Source organism: Poromitra crassiceps (assembly GCF_964638095.1).
Source record: "Poromitra crassiceps genome assembly, chromosome: 4".
Lineage (NCBI taxonomy): Eukaryota > Metazoa > Chordata > Actinopteri > Beryciformes > Melamphaidae > Poromitra > Poromitra crassiceps.
In genome coordinates, this window is record NC_139626.1 from 69,058,856 (window position 1) to 69,081,143 (window position 22,288).

Consider the following 22,288-nt stretch of genomic DNA (forward strand, 5'->3'; position numbering starts at 1 on the left):
ACTTTTGGAGAACGGACGCTCCCAGTGCCAGAGTTTTCAGAGCGTTTTCAGTGATTTCTCGAGGCCCACAGAATATTGTGTGATATTACTATGTAAACACCGAACACGCAAAAAGAACAAGGAGACTCTATTGTATCATCAGCAAAAAAAAGTTTATTGATACCATTTTCCGTTCTTTAGTTATGAGCCGGAGAAGATAGGTTGTTTTCAGCGTTTTCAGGCATTTCAAATTATAAGCTGAGATATTCAGCCTTTTGTGAAATGCAGCATTTCAAGCACATTCACTGACTCTAGATACGGTAATATTTTCTGATGTAGTGATGTGGTGTAGTTGTGTCCTGCCCTGCGTGCCCCACCCCCCCCCCCCCCCCCCTCAGCTGAAAACTCCTCCCCACACTAGTAACACACAGCCTCGCACCAAGCGTCTAGGAAGCCTGGGAAGCGCCGCCTCCCAGGCAGCGCAACATGGAGAAGCCACACGCGGACTGCAGTGAAAGGTTTGGCTTTTCAGTGTCGCGCTGCTGCTTTTCTAGCGGCTAATCATGTGGAGAAACTATGCTGACAGACAGACAGAGGCAGAAGGACTCAGTTGTGTGCGCGGATTGACTGTGTTCGCAGCCCCCGTCAGTTGCAGCCAGAACAATCTACATGGCTCTGGAGTGCAGCATGAGCGGGTTCTCTTTCATCAAGGCTATTTTAGGCTGTGTATTCCTGACATTTCTGTAATCTGGAGAGCACTGTCGCCACCTAAGGGTTCTGTAAAATAGGTTATAGACCTCCAATAGCTACTATAGTTGTACAGGAGCTGCGGGAGGCTTTGATCGACGTCCCACCGTCAAAAAACGCATTGGACGTCGAAGGACGTCCGTGGCACTCTACGTCACTATTTAATTGGACGTCGAAGGACGTCCATGGCATTCAATGAGTTAATAAAGATCATTTTTAACACTACTGTATGTGTTCATTCTGCCCTGACAATGTAATCACTTCAAATGATTCAATCACTCTATTTTGTATTTGTTTCTCAACTGAATTGTCTTCTTTTTTCTTGTCAATTGTATGAGGGGGACAGTCGCAGTGATGCCACTCAACACATCCTCAAGATCCTGGTCGTCCATGGTGCTGATCGAGAGGAGCCAGTGGATGTATCCGTCGTCCTTGAGGGCAAGGAGATGTCAGGATGCGACAGTACTGCTGTCGCCATGGCAAGTACTGTACAATCTGCTGCTGGTACGCCTCAAATCACTTCTCCATCTTGCAAAAGACTGTAACAATTCACCTGCATTGGACCCTCGTCTCGCATACAGCAGCTTGTGGACTTTCCAATGTCATGACAGACATTAATCAATAACAGATGCATCTGATATAGAATGGTTGTTTTTTTGCTGTAACTGAATGTTCATTCAAGTGTCTGCTTTTCTGTAAAATGTTTCCAAAGTCAAGTCCTGGACATATTTGACCAGATCCAACACAAGTCTTTTAGAGCAGTGGTTTTCAAACGTTTTCACATCAAGGACCCCTACATGACACAAATTAGACCATGGACCACATTTGATAAGATTTTGTCCCAGGGTCCACCATCTGATACAATATTACAGAAAGTGTATGAAAATCCATGACCAAAATAGTCATACATTCTGTCATTGGATTACTTTTGGATGGAATTATAGTCAAAAAAATAATGTCTGTCGCTTTTTGATGGGGATCTTCTTAAGGACCCGTGGGGATCCCCAGGACCCCACTTTGAGAATCACTGTTTTAGAAAGTCAGAACATTTATGGTCGCTATGATTAAGGCACTTAAAGGGATAGTTTGGTTTGTTTGAAGTGGGGTCCTATCAGCTAGTTGTATACACTAACTGAAATAGGTACAGTGTTCTGGACGCTGAGCGCACCGTCTATCGAGACCCAGCACTCCAAGCAACAGCATCCACAGCTCTGTCTCTAGTACACGGGGCCAATAACTAAAACGTAATTTAGCCACCTAAAACAACGCCCACCTAAACAAATCAATATCAGTGTACATGCAAGCTCTATTTTGACAATTTTCAGCACTTTACTTTACCGTCAAACAGCCCTCTCATTCGGCACTATTTCCTCCCAACGTAGAACTACTGTATTCCTCCGCTAAACACCTGCACAGAACACAGAGCCGCGGTTTACAAAACAGAAAGGCTTAGAAGAGAGACAAAACACTGACTTACCTTAGAGACAACAAGTCACCTGGCCTCTCACGTCTGGGACGTTTTCCCCAATTCATCCTGGGAATGGTGAAAAAGGTCTGCAGGACACCCCGGCATTTAGGCAGCCTATTATGGCAGTTCCTCGTATCTCTCTTTCTGCGTGTTCACTCTCTCTCTGCAAAAGTTCCTCTTCTGTATATTAGTCTCTCTGGTTCATAATTGTATTTGTCACCAAGGTGAATGGCATATCGTCCTCGCTATCAAAATACTCATATTTTCGTTTGTGTATTCTATTTGTTGTCTTCACTAACAAGCTGGGAGAAATAACCCAAAATAACAGCTGATCTGCGGAGTAATCCAGCGCCGCGGCTCTGTGCAGGCGTTTAGCGGAGGAATACGGCAATTGTACGGTTGGGAGAAAAAGTAGTACCGAATGAGAAGGTTGTTTGGCAGAAAAGTAAAGCGCTGAAAATTGTCAAAATAGAGCGTACATGTACACATATATCGATTTGTTTAGGTGGCCGTTGTTTTAGGTGGCTAAATTACGTTTTAGTTCTTGGCCCCGTCTACTAGAGAGACAGAGGTCTGGAGGCTGCTGCTTCAGAGTGCTGGGTCTCGATAAACGGTGTGCTCAGCGTCCAGAACACTGTACCTATTTCAGTTAGTGTATGGAACTAGCTGATAGGACCCCACTTCAAACAAACCGAACTATCCCTTTAAGTGAATGATTTTTGAGTGGTCTTGTGTCTGCCCTGGTATGTCACCTTTTTCATTATCCATGTTTGCATCCCTGGTCAAGCTAATTCCACGGTTTTGTTGTTTCAACCATTTGGAAGGTTTTACGGAATGCACCTTAAGTAGATGCTTCCAGATGTCACATGTGATATGAACATTGGTGATTCATTGTTGGGAAAAAAATAAACTGTTAAATGGTATTTTAGTTGTGATTTGTGAATATTTCGTAACATTTATGGAAAACATGTAAAAACATTTACATAATAGACCCTTCTCACGGGGGCCATTTTGTGTCGAAAAGGCAGAATAAACACAGGTGCAAGCAAAACACTAATGAGGATTTCCAAATTCCAATCATGGAAGTTGGAAACCCTCATTAGTGTTTTGCTTACACCTGTGTTTACCCTGCCTTTTCGACACAAAATGGCCCCCTTGAGAAGGGTCTAATTATAGTGAGTAATTATTAAGTAATTAAAATGTCAAACAGAGAACAATACAGATGAATAAGATTTACTTGATAGTTTTAAATAACATTTACTTAAAGGTTTTAAGTAGATCTTACTTGATACTGGCAAGTGAGTTGTACTTAGTATTTCAGCACTAAAATTTACTTGAAAATCGCTGTGCAATTTGTCGCAGTGTTTTCTTTAAGTAAATCTTACAAATTATTTCTTTGAGTGTACCCAATAAAATAAAATGTAAAATTGATGGCTGTAGGCCAAATTTACATCTGCCAGGAAGTCTTGGTTTTATGTGAAGTCTTTGACAATGAAAATAGTATTATGGAAAGTACTGGAAAATCCTTGAATTTTATTTTGTAATGTCTGCATGAACGCTGGTTATAATGAATATGATTAACAATCTTATCCCCTAGGGTTAGATAAACAGAGGAGGGAGCAGTTAATTTGGAATAGAAGATCATTATAATTATAGCAAATAATAAAATAAATAAATAAGAAGGAAACCATGCACAGAACATACAATATGATTATTGAGTTTATCTGGATGAAAAATGCAATCAAAATTAAACAATAGTATGACTGTTGAGATAAACTGATTTATATAAAAGAGAACTAAGATTAGATTTTCTGTTTCAGGAAAAACAGGAACATCGAGGGAGACATCGAGTTCAAGACAGATGGAACATTTCAATAAAACAGACAGTTTAGCAGTGAGAAAGGATATTGATCTATGAATGAAATTGGAATGAATGAAGTGTGTGTGAATAGCAAGTAGGTGGAGCCAATGAAGACGACTCAACGCGCGACGAAGAAGAAATAAACCTTGCCACAAGAATCCTGCACTCCCTAATTGAATTCAGAAGCATATGCCAAATATTGTTAGTGAACTATAGACCTTGAAAGCTGTTAAGTGTAATAATATGTACTGTAAATGATTGAATTGAATTGATGTTGTTGTCTAGTACTAGAGTATGTAACTAATTAATTCTAGAAGTATTGTATAAAAGGCCTATTATAATATAGTATAAACATTATCATTATATAATAAGCATCATCATGGATTTTTGGTATCGCTGGTAGGCTGGGTTATGCACAGGCTTTTTAAGTGGGTGGTTCTATCAAAAGGGATAGAAGCTCGCAGAGGCCTTTGCCTACTTCAAAGGAAAGCAAATGGAAAAAGTAGGTTTACCTCTGAATGTGAATAAGCTGTTAAAAGTCACCGCACTCTGTGCAGAGCTGTGTGCAGGGTGGTTCATGACATGGTTCCCGGGTCATTTGATTCATAGAAGTGTTTTGGGCTTTGTGGATTATGTGATCTGGGAAAGGGCTGCGTTGTGGACCTGCTTGTGCGTATCTCTGGATGGGGTGAGATGTCAAAATGCTGATGATGTATGCTCATAGACAAAAGTTGCAAAACCAAAAAGCAACTTTATAATAAATCCCTCAGTTAAGTTTTTCCTTAAAAGGAAAAGAGGAGGGAATTGTAGATAAATAAAATATAACTCCTGTTCATTACTACTCCAGGAAGATAGAGGGCGCTGTGAACTGCAGACACAGTGTCTGGGCGGAGCCTAGACCAAAGGTTATAAAGGAGTAAGACACTCTTTGTTCGAGGTCATTTGCCATCTACAGGAGGTTGGGAGAGCAGGCAGTGAACTGGATCCGTTTGTTGGACTTTTGTTTTGTAAATAAACTATGTTACAATTTACTCTCTAGTAAATGGACTTATTTAAAGGTTAAAACAAAACCTCTCACCACAATTATTTACACAATAACCTGATTCTGTCTCGTCAAATCTGATACATTTAATGTTCTAAGTCAGATGTCTGTTGTTGGGATGGAGCCCAATCCAAATTCATTATGAGGAGAAGCACAGATCATGTGATGCAAACACATATTTACCAAGTTGCTTATTAGTATTCACATAAAAAAGACATGAAGGACAGCACACAGAGAGAGAGAGAGAGAGAGAGAGAGAGCGAGAGAGAAAGAGACTCCTGACACACGTTGCTGTTATGACAACAGACCATGGGACCTGTCCCGTAGTTTCTTTCTGCTATATCTAACAACAGATAATTTATTGCTTTAATTAATAAATTAATGTTCAATTCAATAATGTTTAAGTTTTCAATGTCTAAACGTTTGCTTTGGCAATAAGTACAGTGTTACGTCATGCCAATAAAGCCATTTGAATTGATTTGACAGAGATGGACACAGAGAGAGAGAGAGAGAGAGAGAGAGAGAGAGAGGGAGAGAGAGAGAGAGAGAGAGAGAGAGAGAGAGAGAGAGAGAGAGAGAGACAGAGAAAGACAGAGAGAGAAATGGAGAGAAAGAGATTCAGATTAATGTATTAAGGACTGCACAACAAAGTCGTCAGAATTTGCTTTCGGTACAGCATATTATATTATAGCACATTAGCTACTGTGTCAGCAGAAAAAACATGGACAGTACAGATAGGAAAAGAATACACAGACAGTACAGGTAGCATAGGAGCTGTTTTTGAACCGAGTTGTTTTGGTGGAAATGGATCTATAGCGCCGGCCAGAGGGCAACAGTTGGAACAGCTGGGTGAGATGAGTCAGAAATTATCTTTTGTGCTCTTGTGATTGTGCGTTTATGATAGAGTGAGTCTAGTGATGGGAGTGGGGTGCCTATGATTTTTGAAGCTTTTTTGATTATGCGTTGTAGTTTGTTTCGTGAATGGCTGTCCAGACTGCCGTAAGAGAGAGACAGAGAGAAACAGAGAAAGGGAGAGAGAGAGATGGAGAGAAAGGGACAGAGAGACAGAGAGAAACAGAGAGAGAAAGAGACAGAGAGAGAGATACAGAGAGAAAGAGAGAGACAGAGAGAAACAGAGAAAGGGAGAGAGAGACGGAGAGAAAGGGAGAGAGAGACAGAGAGAAACAGAGAAAGGGAGATAGAGACAGAGAGAGACAGAGAGAAACAGAGAAAGGGAGAGAGGAGAGAGAAACGTCCTTCCCTCCATTTCAAACACAATCAAGGTATATTTCATTGTTGACATGGTTGTTGTTGTTTGAACTATATAATGTTACAGTAACATAAGGTTTTGTGTTTTGTTTGTTACAAACTGTATTTTCCCCTCCGTCTGTATTACCATGTACTAAGTGCTTTGGCAACACTAATTCACTATGGTCATGAGAGAGAGGGAGAGAAAGACAGAGACAGAGAGACAGAGTGAGAGAGAGAGAGGGAGAGAGAGAGGGAGAGAGAGAGAGAGAGAGACTACAACAGGAGGATTTGGCAATATATTTAATAATTATCTACCGATATTAAAGCAATGTGTTATTTGAAGGCACAAACATTGTATTGACAATGAATGTTAAATTAGAAAAGACATTTGCCCGATTTATGTGACTTCTGGGATAAACCACGCCCACTTCCTGTCTTCTATCTGGAGACAGAGACAGATCATTTTGTTGGTTAAACAGAGACAGACACAGATAATGACGTCTCTGTAACCTCTAGTCTGTTGTTGTCCATGTGAAGTTACAACTGTTCAGTTACCACATTCACTCCTCTACAATCAGCCATGACCTGAACTGTGTGTGTGTGTGTGTGTGTGTGTGTGTGTGTGTGTGTGTGTGTGTGTGTGTGTGTGTGTGTGTGTGAGATCCTGTACAGAGTGAAGCATCATCTCAGCAGCTGTGTTTGGTCACAGTGTGAGTGTTTCTCTCTCACTCCTCTACCTGACACAGAGACATTGAGTTGCTACCTGTGCTAAACCCAAACCCAGGGTAAAGTGGTTCAGTGAAGGTGGAGGTGAAGGTGTGGAGGTGCATCAGTGTGTCAGAAGAAACTATGTAGAAGGACAGAGAGCCAGCAGGCCAGTCCAGATACACTGCTACTCTGTTAGAGGGGGAGGGGGAAGATATGGGTGTTGATTTATTATTATTGTGGCAGGCAGTGTAACCATCATCAGAGCAGGCCAGACTCCAGGACTTTTCATTCCCTCCAATCGTGCAGTTACCACCCTTTTCTTTCTTGCTGATTCCTCTGTAAGTTACTCCTATAGAAACCCATCCTTTCCTCTCCACCTCCCAGTAACAGCGACCAGTCAGACCATCTCTACACAGCAGCTGAACCAGGCCGTCAAATCTCTCTGGGTGATCAGGATATGGCTGCTCCTCTTTCACCTTTGTCACCTTTCTGTTGTCTTCAGACAGGAGGAGGCGTCTGTGTGCTGTGTTTGGGTCCAGTGTGAGTTCACACGCATCTGATGAGACAACAAGACACAACACAGCAGCAGCTTAGAATAGAATAGAACAGAATGTCTTTATTGTACACACATGGACATTTGACAGCACTGTGTGTGTGTGTTGCAGTGTCTTAGTATGTGTGTGTGTGTGTGTGTGTGTGTGTTGCAGTGTCTTAGTATGGGTGTTGCAGTGTCTTAGTGTGCGTGTGTGTGTGTGTGTGTGTGTGTGTGTGTGTGTTGCAGTGTCTTAGTGTGTGTGTGTGTGTGTGTGTGTGTGTGTGTGTGTGTGTGTGTGTGTGTGTGTCGCAGTGTCTTAGTATGTGTGTGTGTGTGTGTGTGTGGGGCATGAGGTGGCATAAGCCATGGCCGGCTCATCCTTGCACATGCTCGGACATGGGTCATAGTCTTCCGTCCGACCTCTCAATAGTTCGACCACTCATGAGTTAGACTACCCAAAGATCCGCCCTATTATTTTATTCTTATAAATCCGACCTCCCAAAAATCCGACCGCAGTAAATTAGACAGTTGCGTGGGACTCCAGAGAGAGAGACATCTCTCTCTCTCTCTCTCTCTCTCTCACACACACACACACACCCTCCATCTCTCTCTCGTTCCGAAGCAAATGCGCAGCGGGTCGTGCACGCCACGCACAATTACGGCGTTTTCACAGTTCATACGGTTATTTCGGTGCCTCGTAAGACCAGACACAAAAATTATAGTCTGTTTTGTTTTCCAGAAATTCCAACTTGTTTGGTTCGGTTTCACACCAGCCAAAAAGCACCGACCAAAGTTGCCAAGTGCCAACGCTCAGATTGGCAGGAGACTTGACTCCTAACCGGAATTTCTGCGTAGCCTATAGGCTATTATGGCGATGTATATGACCCTAACCCTAACCCTAACCCTAACCCTACAGAGAAATGCACAGACTGCTTCTGTTGGAAGTGCTGTATATAGGCAGATTTACGCGAGGTCGAACTACTGGGTATGAAATCCGACAGTCGGAATAATGGCGTTAAAATGGTCGGATTAATGGAGGGTCGACATTATGAGACTACAATGATAAAACTCGCCGTAGACATCAATGGTCGGATTAGCGGGTGGTCGGAGTTATGTGTAGTCTGACCTATGGGGTGTCGTACTAACGCGTGGACCCCCCCGGACATGCCTGCACATGCCTGGACATACCTGCACATGCCTGGACATGCCTGCACATGTCTGCACATGCTTGGACATGCATGCATATGCTTGCACATGTCTGCACATGCTTGGACATGCCTGCACATACCTGCACATGTCTGCACATGCTTGGACATGCCTGCACATGCTTGGACATGCCTGCACATGTCTGCACATGCTTGGACATGCCTGCACATGCTTGCACATGTCTGTACATGCTTGGACATGACTGCACATGCTTGGACATGTCTGCACATGCTTGGACATGCCTGCACATGCTTGGACATGCCTGCACATGTCTGCACATGCTTGGACATGCCTGCACATGCTTGCACATGTCTGTACATGCTTGGACATGACTACACATGCTTGGACATGTCTGCACATGCTTGGACATGCCTGCACATGCTTGGACATGCCTGCACATGCCTGCACATGTCTGCACATGCTTGGACATGCCTGCACATGCTTGCACATGTCTGCACATGCTTGGACATGACTGCACATGCTTGGACATGTCTGCACATGCTTGGACATGCCTGCACATGCTTGGACATGCCTGCACATGCCTGCACATGCCTGGACATGCCTGCACATGCCTGGACATACCTGGACATACCTGCACATGCCTGGACATAACTGCACATGCCTGGACATGCCTGCACATGCCTGGACATGCCTGGACATGCCTGCACATGCCTGGACATGTCTGCACATGCCTGCACATGCCTGGACATACCTGCACATGCCTGGACATGCCTGGACATGCCTGCACATGCTCTGACATGCTATACCTGTGTGAACTGCGTCTCACTATACTTGACATTGATTGGTTTGTAGATCGTGACGGTAACTGTCTGCCTTTCCGAAACCCTGCCACTCCGAACGTTAACTTCCATTATTCGGACTGGCGGTCCTTCACCTTTTTTTCATAGGTCCCACCATTACGAAAATTCCTGCCTTCATTATTCGAAATGTCGGCCCTTCCTCTTTTTTCTAAAGGATCCGCCATTCCGAAGTTTAGATATTGTGGAATATGGCACAAAAGTGCAGCCATTTCAGTCGCACACTGTGCGTCTCAGCAGCGCAGCAGTAGCCTATTAGAACTGGGCTTTTACTGATGCTTTCTGAAGGCTATTTACTTGATTAGACTTCTATTTTCCTTAGGATATTATTTTTTTCGTTATTGTTTAATTGTTTTCAGTTAATCAGGCAAGCTTATCCTATTGGAATTTATAATTATTTCGTATGACATTTTACACAGCTGCAGGGCGCATGGAGGGACAACAGAATTTTAGGCTTGGCCGCGGGCGTGTCAGCATGTGTGTGCGCTGCTCTCTAAGCAGGGTGTGTGCGTTGTGCACCCGCCTATACAGAGACACATAGCCTATTACTATCTTGCACATTGTGGAGTTAGAGGGAGCACCAACAACATCTTTGAACAACACGTCTGTTAGCAGAGTGGGTTAATGCAGCAGTTCTCGCGTGCACTCCCAGAGCAGCAGCAAGACGGAGGAAATAAATATAACACAAGGAACAGTTTCTCTTTCTCTCTCTGTGGTTCTTCTCCCATGGAGCTGGGTCAGAGACACACACACATACATACGTTTTCCGTGCATGTCATTGGCTGTCACCGCCTGTGTTGCCTTCAGGTAACATCCTAAATTACCATGCTATACAATTGAGAGCATATTTCTCTCTTATATCAACAACGTCTTTATTTTAATTTTGTTGGGCTCCACAATCATTTCGAGGATTCGAGGCAACAGGCAACCCATTTAGCAGCATCTGAGAGAGGTGCCTGTCTGAACGAGGTTCAGCTGCCTGAACGTGAACTGGAAGTCAAATCAAGTTCGGAGTGGCAGACCTTATGAAAATCGGAGTGGCGGGATTTCTGAGTGGCAATATTTCTGAGTGCCGATATTTCTGAGTGGCGGAACGTTGGAGTGGCAGCACGTCGGAATGGCGGCATGTAACCGATCGTGACGTCTGATGTTGGCTTGTTGTGAATGTGATGTTTTGATGGGTTTGTTGGTATCGGGGGGAACAGTGTGAAACAGTGTTTTGGAGGTTGACTCACACCACTCATTTCAAGTAATTTCATAACCAGGCTATTAGCCTATATAGGCTACTACTGCCATCCAAAGCTGAACAAAGAATGCCAGCTGCACGGGGAGCGTTGTCCCTTGGATGGAGTGCATGTTACACCAAACTTCATTCATAAATCTGTCAGTTTAATAATGTTGCCTTCATTGTCGGCAACGATAGGCCTACAGCCAATAAGGTGCTAATTAGGAATCGTTAGGAGAGACAATAACAATAAGCTGCAGCTTATATCTCCATAAAATATCCACCTTTAGCCTGCTGGAACACCTGTCAATCATTCCCTGCCTGTTGAGCGAGGTGGTGGTGTGTCTGTCTGCCTGCACTGTGTCTTTATTAATTAAGGGACTAGTTTGTGTCTGTGTGTTTGCTTCTTACCGTGATGCAATATGATTAAAAAAAGGAAAGTAATTTCTTTATCTTCAGCTCTTCCCTCCTCTCATAGCCTACAGTAGGATATCCTCTCTCACGCTCATCCTCTCTGAAAATAGCCTACCTAACGTTTAAGTGTTGGAATGTTTCCCCTTTTGACTTTTTACAACATCGTCGGATATTTCAATTAAAAACGTGCTCTCCTCCTCCCACCATGTGCTACAGTGGCTCATTTTTCATTGTTTCTCTGAAAATAGCCTCGTTAAACTAAACTTTCCTGTATTTGGTCCGAAAGTCCAAACTATCCCAAAAATGCTTTCACACTGCAAGCGAACCACACGATGGTGCAGTTTGATCCAGACCGAGACCACCTCTTTTCATCGGATCAAGGACCGGGCGTTTGGTCCGCACCGTGGTCCGGAGGTTTCACACCTGTCATTTTGGTTCGGATCAAACTGGAAAGTCCGAAAGTCCGGACCAAACGAGGTAGGTGTGAAAGCGCCCTAAGAAGAACACAATTGCTCGAGTGACATCACTGATGACATCACAACTGCCTGATGTAGTCACCTGTAAGTCAGCAGTTGACCTGGGCGAATCCATCGTGTGTTTTTGGTTGTTTTTGGTTTACAATTTTAGTTACAGTACATGAAGATGCCCACAGCCCTATGTTCCCACCAGTGTTGGGCAATACGGCGTTACTTAGTAACTGTAATCAGATTACAGTAACGTGTTACTTAGTTACTGTAATCAGATTACAGTTACACATTACACTTTTGCAAATCCATGAGCGTACAGTGAGCATCATTCACACCTGCAGGAGTTAACTGTGCTCTTATTCTTCTCTTCCTACCTCGATAACCATTGTGTTTACATGCATGTTGTAATTAAGCGGTTTTGCTGTCATTTCGCTGTGCTGCTTCTCTCTCTGCTTGTCAAATTCATATTAGGTTGTGGGCCAGATTTTTTCAAATAAGACCTCATGGGGGCCAGATTATGTTTAGGCTATTTGACTCGTCAAAACGTGGATATTTATAGTGCCATAAGAAAACATGTTTCCTATTCATACATGTATTAACAATACTTAGGCTACATATTGTGGTTGATGATGAGAGAATGATAAATTGCATGTTGGCACATGAAAACCCCACAAAATTACAAAGTAGAGAAGTAGAAAAGTAGTGTAAGAGAGAAGTTTAGCCTATTGTAACAAATAGGCTAGCCTCTCATATGTGCTACAGAAGGCATTTCCTACAACTATTCCCAATAATAATTACATACGTATTGTTAATTAATTAATTATCTGTCCAGAATAGCTGGTTCAGATACCGTGGTTAGCTGTCCTGTGATCAGTAGGTTTAAGGCAGTTTTAATGTTAGATGTTAGACAGGTGTCGACAGGTGTCTCATGAAAAGTGTTGTGTGGAGACTGAGGCTCAAAGGAGATATCGGGAGAGATCGAGACATCTGCACAAGCTGTCACAAACACACACATACACACACACACACACACACACACACACACACTTGAGCTACGGTAGCTAATTTGACATAGTAAATTATAGGGCTGCCATCGCATGTTTAAAATGCCATTATTTTGCATTTCAAAGCATTTTTAATTAGATATTAATCATTCTTACCAGTGTGTCGTGATTGGGAATCAAATGAATGCAAATAAATGTACTTTGTGATCTTGAATTTTAGATTTGGAATGTAGACAGGAGGTAACAATGTCTACAAAATATATCTAGAACCGATACTTCCGGCGGCGGCGCTGTGGAGCAGTCGAAACCCAAAATGACACAGCCGAAGAAGGCTGTTTCTGAGCTAAAAACGTTGGCACTTCCATGTGAATAATGGCTCGGTATTGGAAACTGTGTATTGATAACGTGTATATCGCGTGAAGCCATTGGAGCCGACCTCCCAGTGGTTAGAGGACCCGCGCATCTGAGACTCTGAAGGAAGAATGAGTGATGAGTCTCGCGCTAGCTAGCTGGCCGCTAGCTACTTTTAGGTGATCGCTCGCCTCAAACTCGATGTACTTCGGTGATATTTTAATTCCGTTTTACACAAGGTGCAAACTACGGCTCTTGACTTGTCCACTGTGCCATTTGGGGAGTTTTTTTTTAAAGTAAAACGAGCCATTTAAAAGCGTATTGCTGTCGTTCTCTTCCATGCCTCCTGCACAAGCAGGAGACAGGAAACCGAACGACTTGACTACAAGTACGGGTGAGACGAAGGGACAAAATAGCGGCATGCGATTAACGCGATAAAAAAACAACTCGTTATGGTCGGCATGCATTCACGCGTTAACGCTGACAGCCCTAAAATTTACGGACACAAGACATCTCTATTGCTGTTTTATTGCCAGTTACATCGGCACTAAAGGCTTAAATATACTTCTGCATCCGCCTTGACTTGGAGCCTTGCCGGCGGCAGCTAGTCCTGTATACTCTAACATCAGCTTGATGAGGGGTCGCAGGGAAGTCGGCAGCAAAAAAAATGGTAAATTGTTTCACTAGGATTTCAGTGACTACAAGTTAGCCCAAGGAAAGAATGTAGTGCATTATTAATAGCTTTCATTCTCTCCCGTTAACTCCCCATCTACATCATCATCATCATCATCAGTATATAAATGGGAGCTGGGGCTCTTTCTGTCTGTCTGTCTGTCTGTCTGTTTGTTTCTCTGTTTCCCATTGTGACATCATCCGTGATGTCATAAATCCCATTGACATCATCAGTGATGTCATAAATACCACTGATGTCATAAATCCCACTGTGACATCATCAGTGATGTCATAAATCTGACATCATCAGTGATGCTGGTCTCATTGGCCACGCAGCAGCCGAGCTGCGGGCAAGGCTGCGCAGCGGCCGATCTGCGAATACGAGCTGCAGGGCCAGCTTGGCGAGCTGCAGAATTTGAGGAATCGAGGGTGCGAGATAACTAGTTATATTATACTCGTGCTGTTCACGTCATTTGCATCGAGTCACATTTTTGAGGAGCTGCATGCAGGCTGTGCCGGGAGGCTCGGCTGCGGCACACCCCTCGGCGTATTTGGCCAGGGGTTTAACGTAGAAGTATGTAAAGCTTTTAAGAGTTGCAGAACTTTTCCCTCAGTTCATTGCTTTTTATGTGTAAAAGTCCTCCGTGTCGACTTGTAGGCTGTTTTACTGCCAATAAGTTAAGCTGCAGAACAGAGGAATGATCATCTGTTTATGTAAGGTACTGTCCTATGGATAGAAGTGATGAGTTGAGGTGGGGGCCCGGGATGGTGGCTGAGGGAAGAGGATGAAGATGTGCATGTGTTGGTGTGTGTGTGTGTGTGTGTGTGTGTGTGTGTGTGTGTGTGTTCAAGATTCAAGATTCAAGATTCAAGATTTTTATTGTCACTCCATGGTACAAGTATCACGTGTACTCCGTTTACAACATAGTACAAATATAACAGGGCATATGAGTGCAAAAACAGCAAGAGACACAACAAACAATAAGGCAGTATAGTGATAAGACAAGTCAGAGACAGTGGCATATTCACTGCACATAGGTGCACATGTCATGTGCATACTTTAGACGTGCTTAAACATTTTAAATTCGACGTATTTGACATACAGGTGCAAATAGCATGTACCTTATTAAACATACAATTAAACATTAGACATACGTAATGGTAGCAGCTACAGTATGGTACAGTACAGCTACTACACTATTTGTGTATGTTAAGGAGTCTCGTGGCCTGCGGGAAGAAACTGTTCCTCAATCGATTTGTGCGTGCTTTTGGAACCCTGTATCTCCTCCCTGAGGGTAACAGGGAGAACAGGCTGTTGTGGGGATGGTTTGTGTCTTTGATGATCTTCAGGGACCTCCTGAGGCACCGCTGTTTATACAGTTCATGCAGTTCTGGCAACTCACATCCTGTTACGTGCTGGGCCGCGCGTCTCACTCTCCGTAGCGCCCTGCGGTCCATGGTGGTACAGTTCCCGTACCAGGTGATGAAGCAGCCAGTCAGCAGGCTTTCAATGGTGCCTCTGTAGAAGTCCCTAAGGATTTCTGGCCTTAGCCCAAATTTCTTCAGGCGCCTGAGTCCGTGTATTCGCTGTTGGGCCTTTTTGACAACCGTGGCGGTGTGACCGGCCCACGTCAGGTCCTGGTGGATGTTGACTCCCAGGTACTGGAAGCTGTCCACCCTTTCTACCACTGTGCCGTTGATGGTGATTGGGAGGTGTGCGCCCCCCCCCCCCCTCCTGTAGTCTACAATGATCTCCTTGGTCTTGGAGACGTTCAGAGAGAGGTGGTTGTCCTGGCACCATTGTTCCAGGGCCCCCACCTCCTCTCTGTACGCCGTCTCGTCGCCCCCCGAGATCAGCCCCACGACTGCTGTGTCGTCTGCAAACTTCACGATGGTGTTCGAAGTTTGAGTCGCCACGCAGTCGTGGGTGTAGAGGTCGTACCAGAAGGGGCTGGAGACGCACCCCTGGGGCGCTCCTATGCTGATGGTCAGTGGGGAGGAGGTGAGGTTGCCCACCCTCACCACCTGGCGGCGGTCTGTCAGGAAATCCAGGATCCAGTCATACATTGCTGTGTTTAGTCCCAGGTCCTTGAGCTTGCGTACCAGCCTGGAGGGTACTATGGTGTTGAATGCTGAGCTGTAGTCCACGAACAGCATTCTTACATAGGTGTCCTTCCCCTCCAGGTGGGACAGGGCGGTGTGGAGCACGTGTGCTAATGCGTCCGCTGTGCTCCTGTTGGGGCGGTATGCGAATTGTAGCGGGTCGTGGTCCGGGGGGAGTGTGGGGCGGATCTTTGATATGACCAGCTTTTCAAAGCACTTGCTGGCTATTGGCGTGAGGGCTATTGGGCGCCAGTCATTGAGGCTGGTCACTTTCTGCTGCTTGGGAATGGGGATGATTGTCGCTGCTTTGAAGCAGGAGGGAACTCGTCGGAGGGAGAGAGACTGGTTGGGGTAGGAGAGAGGGGGGGGGTGGGGGGGGGGGGGGGGAGGAGAGAGGGGGGGTGATGGGGGGGAGGAGAGGAGGAGAGTGGTGGGGAAGGAGGGGAGGCGCTCTGGCAGAGGGGTCAAACCTAGTGTAGAACGCGTTGAGTTCGTCCGGTAGGATGGGTGACGTGCTGGGGTTCTGTCGTTTCACCTCTTTGACATCTGTGGCAGCATGGAGACCTCTCCACAGGTGTCTGGGGTTGTTAGTGTCCAATTTTGACTGCAGCTGCCTTCCGTAATCTCTTCGTGCTTTTTTTATACCGGGTCGGAGGGCATATTGTGCCTGCTTGTATTGTTCTGGTGTACCAGAACTGAAGGCGGTGGTCCTGGCGTGAAGGGCAGCCGTGACATCACTGTTGACCCAGGGCTTTTGATTTGCCATTATTTTGATTCTCTTTGTGGGGACTATGTCGTCGGTACACTTCCTTATGAAGCATGACACCGTCTCTGCATATTCGCCCAGGTCTCCTGCAGCTTTGAACTCTTCCCATACTACGGTGTCAAAGCAATCCCTCAGGATGTCATCTAATTGGTCTGACCAGCAGTGGGCGGTTCGGAATGCTGGGGGCTGTTTTTTTAGTTTGTGTGTGTGTGTGTGTGTGTGTGTGTGTGTGTGTGTGTGTGTGTGTGTGTGTGTGTGTGTGTGTGTGTGGAGGTGAGGTGGGGATGGCATGCAGGTTGGTTAGATTTATTTTATTTGGAAGAACTACAAAAAATACACACTTACATTTCTTCAGCCTCTCATCATATCTCTCTGGTTTCAGCATCTGCTCTCCACCATGGCCCACCCTGGAGGAATAAACAAAGTCAGACCAGCAGATTCTGATAATGGAAACATGGACATTTAAAGGAACACTATGCAGCATTTTTCCACACACACACACACACACACACACACACACACACACACACACACACACACACACACACACACACACACACACACACACACGCACACACACACACACACACACCAGGGTGGGAATTACACTTGCCCCTCCCTCTGGCCGTGATGCCCTGACATCCCTAAGGCCACCTTGGCAGTGCCCTGCTAGCAGCATGCTACTGTCAGTTGCTTTAAAAGTGTCAGCGCTCTCAGTTTAATGTAGCTGCTCTATGCAAAGGATGGCTCATTTTAACACAGATTTCAGAAAATTCCCTCTTCACTATGTCAAAAGAGCAATCAATGGCCTTTGTGCCCTGACATGTGGCTTTCTGCCCTAAAACAATTTGTGACGCTGAAGGCCAAATGGCCTTGCCCCTAAAATGATGAAATTCTCACCCTGACACACAGACACGCACGCACGCAGGCACGCACGCACACACACACACACACACACACACACACACACACACACACACACACACACACACACACACACACACACACACACACACACACAAGGGCTGCTCAATTAATGGCATTAATAATTTGGAGGGGAAAAAACAATCGATCATAATATATTATTGAATGCAGCCTGTAGAATAATAATAAACACAGATTATGCATTTATATGAGAAAAGACTCAAGACCGACCCCATGCGTTCTGAAGCCGCCTCCCTCCTGGCCTCCCTCTTGCTGAACTCCATGACTTTTTTTCTGGGTCTACTTTTCCATGTTCATTTTGATTTAACACCAGCTGTCAGGTCAAGTCACTGTTGCACTGTTGCACTCTGACTCTTCATCATAAGTAACACAACACAGAGGCTGGAGTCAAGTTGGAACGGGATCGCCATGTTATTCACAGGGACGGCTGCTGCTAACCTCCTGTCACCATGAACACGGCAAACAACACAACCACTTCCGTTTCTAGCCTTAAAAATAAAAACAAGCAGCGCAAAATAAACTTAAATGACTCATATATAGCCTTAACTATGAGGAACCTACATAAAATAGCTTAGACATCAACAATACTGGTTGTGATGTTATGATCACATATGGTGTGAAACTAGACTAAAGCATTACTCAAATTTATATTAAGGTTAACGTTACATTTAATTTTGAAAGCCCGCGGCAGAAGACATACTTTTACATTCTGGCTGACTTGACGGTGCTCATTGAGGAAACTGGAGAGGGCAGAGTGCTGTTAACGTTAAGCACGGCTTTCCCCCCCTCACTCGTGCTGATTTTAAACATCTCTAAGTGTACAGTAGGGTGCAGCTTCTAGAGATTATTTGTATAATGTCTTAAGATAGAGAATTAGTTCAAATCACCTTAAATATCGCTGTAGAAAAGCCAATTGGCGATCACTCCCTTTAATCGTCAATGGCTGAGTTTCCCAACAAAGAAGCTTCTTAAGGAGTTAAGAAGGCTCCAAAGAAGTGTTTCCCAAACGCCTTCTTAACAGAAGATAAAAAAAAAAAAAAAGGCTCTTAACTCATTGAGTGCCAGCCACTTTTGGAGAACGGACGCTCCCAGTGCTAGAGTTTCAGAGCATTTTCAGTGATTTCTCGAGGCCCACAGAATATTGTGTGATATTACTATGTAAACACCAAACACGCACAAAGAACGAGGAGACTCTCTTCTATCATCAGCAAAGAAAAGTTTATTAATATCATTTTCCGTTCTTTAGTTATGAGCCGGAGAAGATAGGTTGTTTTGAGCAAAAAGAGACGTTTCAAATTATTAGCTGAGATAATTAGCCTTTTGTGAAATGAAGCATTTCAAGCACATGACTGACTCTGAAGCTAATATTTTCTGATGTAGTCACACCTCAAAAATAATTTCCTTCAATAAAACAGTGAAAACCAAGGAATTTTGTTTGGCAAAATAATATTTTTTAGCTGCAACCAGCAGCGCTGGCCCCTGCGTGCGCTGCTGGTTGCAGCTTCTTGCTGGTCTTGATTTACTGCTGGTGGGCATCAGATATTCTAGCTTGCGTTTGCCAATCCTGTCCTGCTGTCTGGGTCTGTCTGGGTCAGTGTTGTACGCTGCTCTGCGTGCCCCCCCCCCCCCCCCCCCCCTCAACTGCAAACCCCTCCTCCGTGGGAGTGTCTCTGGTGGCTTTCTGCTGCGTTTGCTCTGCACTGAAAAGTCCGCTACATCCAGCTTTTTTACAGCGTCCGTGTGTATTTGTCACCGGCTCCCATGCTTCCAGTTGAGAATAATAACAACTCCACAACTAATCATGCGGATGGGCTATCGCAGCGGACACGGAGGGGCTCAATTGTGGCAGCAGATTGGCTACTGCAGGCACAGCTAACGATATGCTTCATGCATATCGATGCATACGGATGCGATGCGATTTCCGTTTCCCCAACGACTTCTTCTCTGTTTTTTCCTCGCCTTTCTGTAATCTGGAGAGCACTGTCGCCACCTAAGGGGTCTGTAAAATAGGTTATACACATTCAATAGCTCCCATATTTTTATAGGAGATGTAAGAGGCTTTGATCCACGTCCCACCGTCAAAAAACGCAATTGACGAACATACTCGTCCTTGGCACTCTACGTTACTATTTGAATTGGCGAACATACTCGTCCTTGGTACTCAATGAGTTAAGAAGCATCTTAACTGGAGCTGTCCACCATCTCGATGTGAGAGGTCCTCTGCAGCCCACTAGATGGCACTCTGAGCCCACCAGTGGGCCACGACCCAGTGGTTGAGAAACACTGTTGTAGAATAACCTAATCATGGTCATGTTAAACAAGAACTTCTTCTATTAAACATTATTTATTTCAGACATGGACTGCAGTTCAAATTGCTTTATATACACAGCATACAACAAAATTGCGAGAAACACTACAGAATTTAAGCGACCTTGGGTTCTGTGAAAGGTGCTATATAAAAGATTCAAGATTCTTATTATAAAAGGAATCCATTCTGATTAGAGGAATATAGCCTACGGTAAAACATTTAAAACACAATTAACCATACATACAGGGGAGATTTTCAAGTGTTCCCCAATTTAAAACACTAAAGGGTGCATGAAAGAAAGTAAAAAGGGAAAAACACAAGAGGAGCAGTGGACACAAGTATCTCCTTTTGCCTGACGCGGCTGGGTCTGCCAGTGTTTCGTCATTAAGAAGGTGTTAAGAATGCCCCAGACCCTTCTTACAAAACCTTCTTAACGAAAGATCATCTTAGCGCTAAGAAGATTTTGGGAAACGCAGCCTTCTTAACGGAAGATCAATTTAGGCTAAGAAGCATTCGGGAAAGGCGTTGGCTTCGTTGGCTTCTTACGGGAGCCTTAAGAAGGGTCAAAGAAGCTTCTTAGCGCTAAGACGCTTTTGGGAGACGCATGCCTTCGTAACGAAAGATCATCTTAGGCTAAGAAGCAATTGGGAGATGCGTTTGCTTCTTAACTCATTCTCTGCCAGGGTCATTTCGGTCTGTGTGCTCCCAGTGCCAGGATTTTGAGCATATTTCCTGATCTTCCAGGACCCACAGAATATTCTGTGCTAGGAATAAAATTACACAACATATCTCACAATAAAGCAGAGACTCTCTTCTTACCCCTTGTAAAAAACTGAAACTCTCCCATGTTTCCTTGTTTAGTTACAAGCAGTGGAAGTTAGCTTGTTTTCACTAAAAATGCCCTCCTTGGGACAGAAATATGAGAAAAATAGGTTTTTAGTGAAGGACACCGTTTCAAGCAGAACTCTCTTTTGAGCCTTTTATTTTTTGCCTCAGTGACACATCAGACATATACAGTATTTGTTTTCCCAAATAAATAAATAAAAAATAAAAAATAAGAGAATGTATTTGAGGGAGCTGTGTCGGTCCATCCCGCCCAGTGAGCGGCTACAGAGAGAGAGAGAGAGAGAGAGAGAGAGTCTGGCCCCTGGGGTTTCTTGACAGATGAGTCTTGGCCGCAGTATTTATCAAAGTATGATAAATATGTGCACAAAATCAAATAAATAATTTACTTTTACAGTTGCCATGTGGATTTTTAGCTTAGCTTGATAAAAGCATAAACAAATGGAACGAACCCTTATGTGGTCACACTCACACACTCTCTCTCTCTCACACACACACACACACACACACACACACACACACAGGAATAACGAGTGCTGTAACGTTACCTGCTGTCACGTTACCTCTCATAACTAACGTTAGCACAGAAGATCACACAATAGCTACGTTAGTGCTGTAAACTTTGAGATGTTTATGTGACACATGTTTCGCCTTGGTTGCTGGGGACGGGTGTGTGACGCGGTTTGACGCGTTTGACGTATCCATGTGATTCCCCCTCCCTTGAGTGTGACAGAGCTCTCCCTTGAGAGGGAGAGCTGGCAAGAGGAAACGTGAAGCGAGTCATGCCGGCGGCATAAGTTATAAACAATGCGTGACAATTATACTCGAATGTTGTGTGTGTGATCATTTCATCTCAAACGCGATACAAAAAATAGGCTACTTTTTACCATCGTCATCGCTCTCTCCAAGTGGCACCCATTTCTCCTCCTCCGATTCATCTGTGTCAGAACGCTGTGAAGCTTTTGGGAAACCCAGCCAATATATGATTTGATTGCACGCACGCACGCACACTCACACACACACACACACACACACACACACACACACACACACACACACACACACACACACACACAAACAAGATTATAGACTCAGGGGGCAGTGGTGGCCTAAAGGTTAGAGAAGTGAGTTTATGATTGGAGGCTCGTTGGTTCAATCCGGAGGCCGGCAGGATAAATCTGGGTGGGGGAAGTTAAAAAGCAGTGCTTGCCCCTCCCTCGTTACCACCACTGAGGTGCCCTTGAGCAAGGCCCTTAACCTCAACCGATTCAGTGAAGCTGATAAGTGGTGAGCAGATCAGACTGGTTATACTAGTCAGCTTCCAGGTGTGACTGTGTGTGAATGTGAACAGGGTGCATTGCGCATACCTCCGCCAACCTCTCTACGTTTTGTGGTGTTATGTGAATCCATGTGGAAGTGAGGGGCCATTTTGTGTTTGGCCACGCCCCCTTTTGTCCAGTGAGCATTGGAAGTTAATCAGTTCTAAGTTGGCCTATGACTTACTTTTCTATACACAGTTTTGTGCAAATCCATTCATAACTTTTTGAGGCAGACAGACAGACAGAGAGAGAGAGA

The 22,288-nt window shown here is 44.5% G+C and overlaps 1 protein-coding gene across 1 annotated transcript in view; it reads right to left on the reverse strand.

Annotated features, from left to right (window-relative positions):
- Positions 1 to 6,872: 6,872 nt before the first annotated feature.
- The window catches only part of LOC310775926 (NACHT, LRR and PYD domains-containing protein 3-like), a 48,012-nt gene continuing 32,596 nt past the window's right edge, over positions 6,873 to 22,288 (reverse strand). Inside the window, exons 9-11 of the mRNA XM_083636048.1 lie at positions 17,915 to 17,943; positions 16,963 to 17,024; positions 6,873 to 7,612 (exon numbers count right to left, since the gene is read on the reverse strand). Of these exons, the coding sequence (XP_083492174.1) occupies positions 7,074 to 7,612; positions 16,963 to 17,024; positions 17,915 to 17,943 (630 nt within the window). The 3' untranslated portion in view covers positions 6,873 to 7,073. The remainder of the gene's footprint in view (positions 7,613 to 16,962; positions 17,025 to 17,914; positions 17,944 to 22,288) is intronic.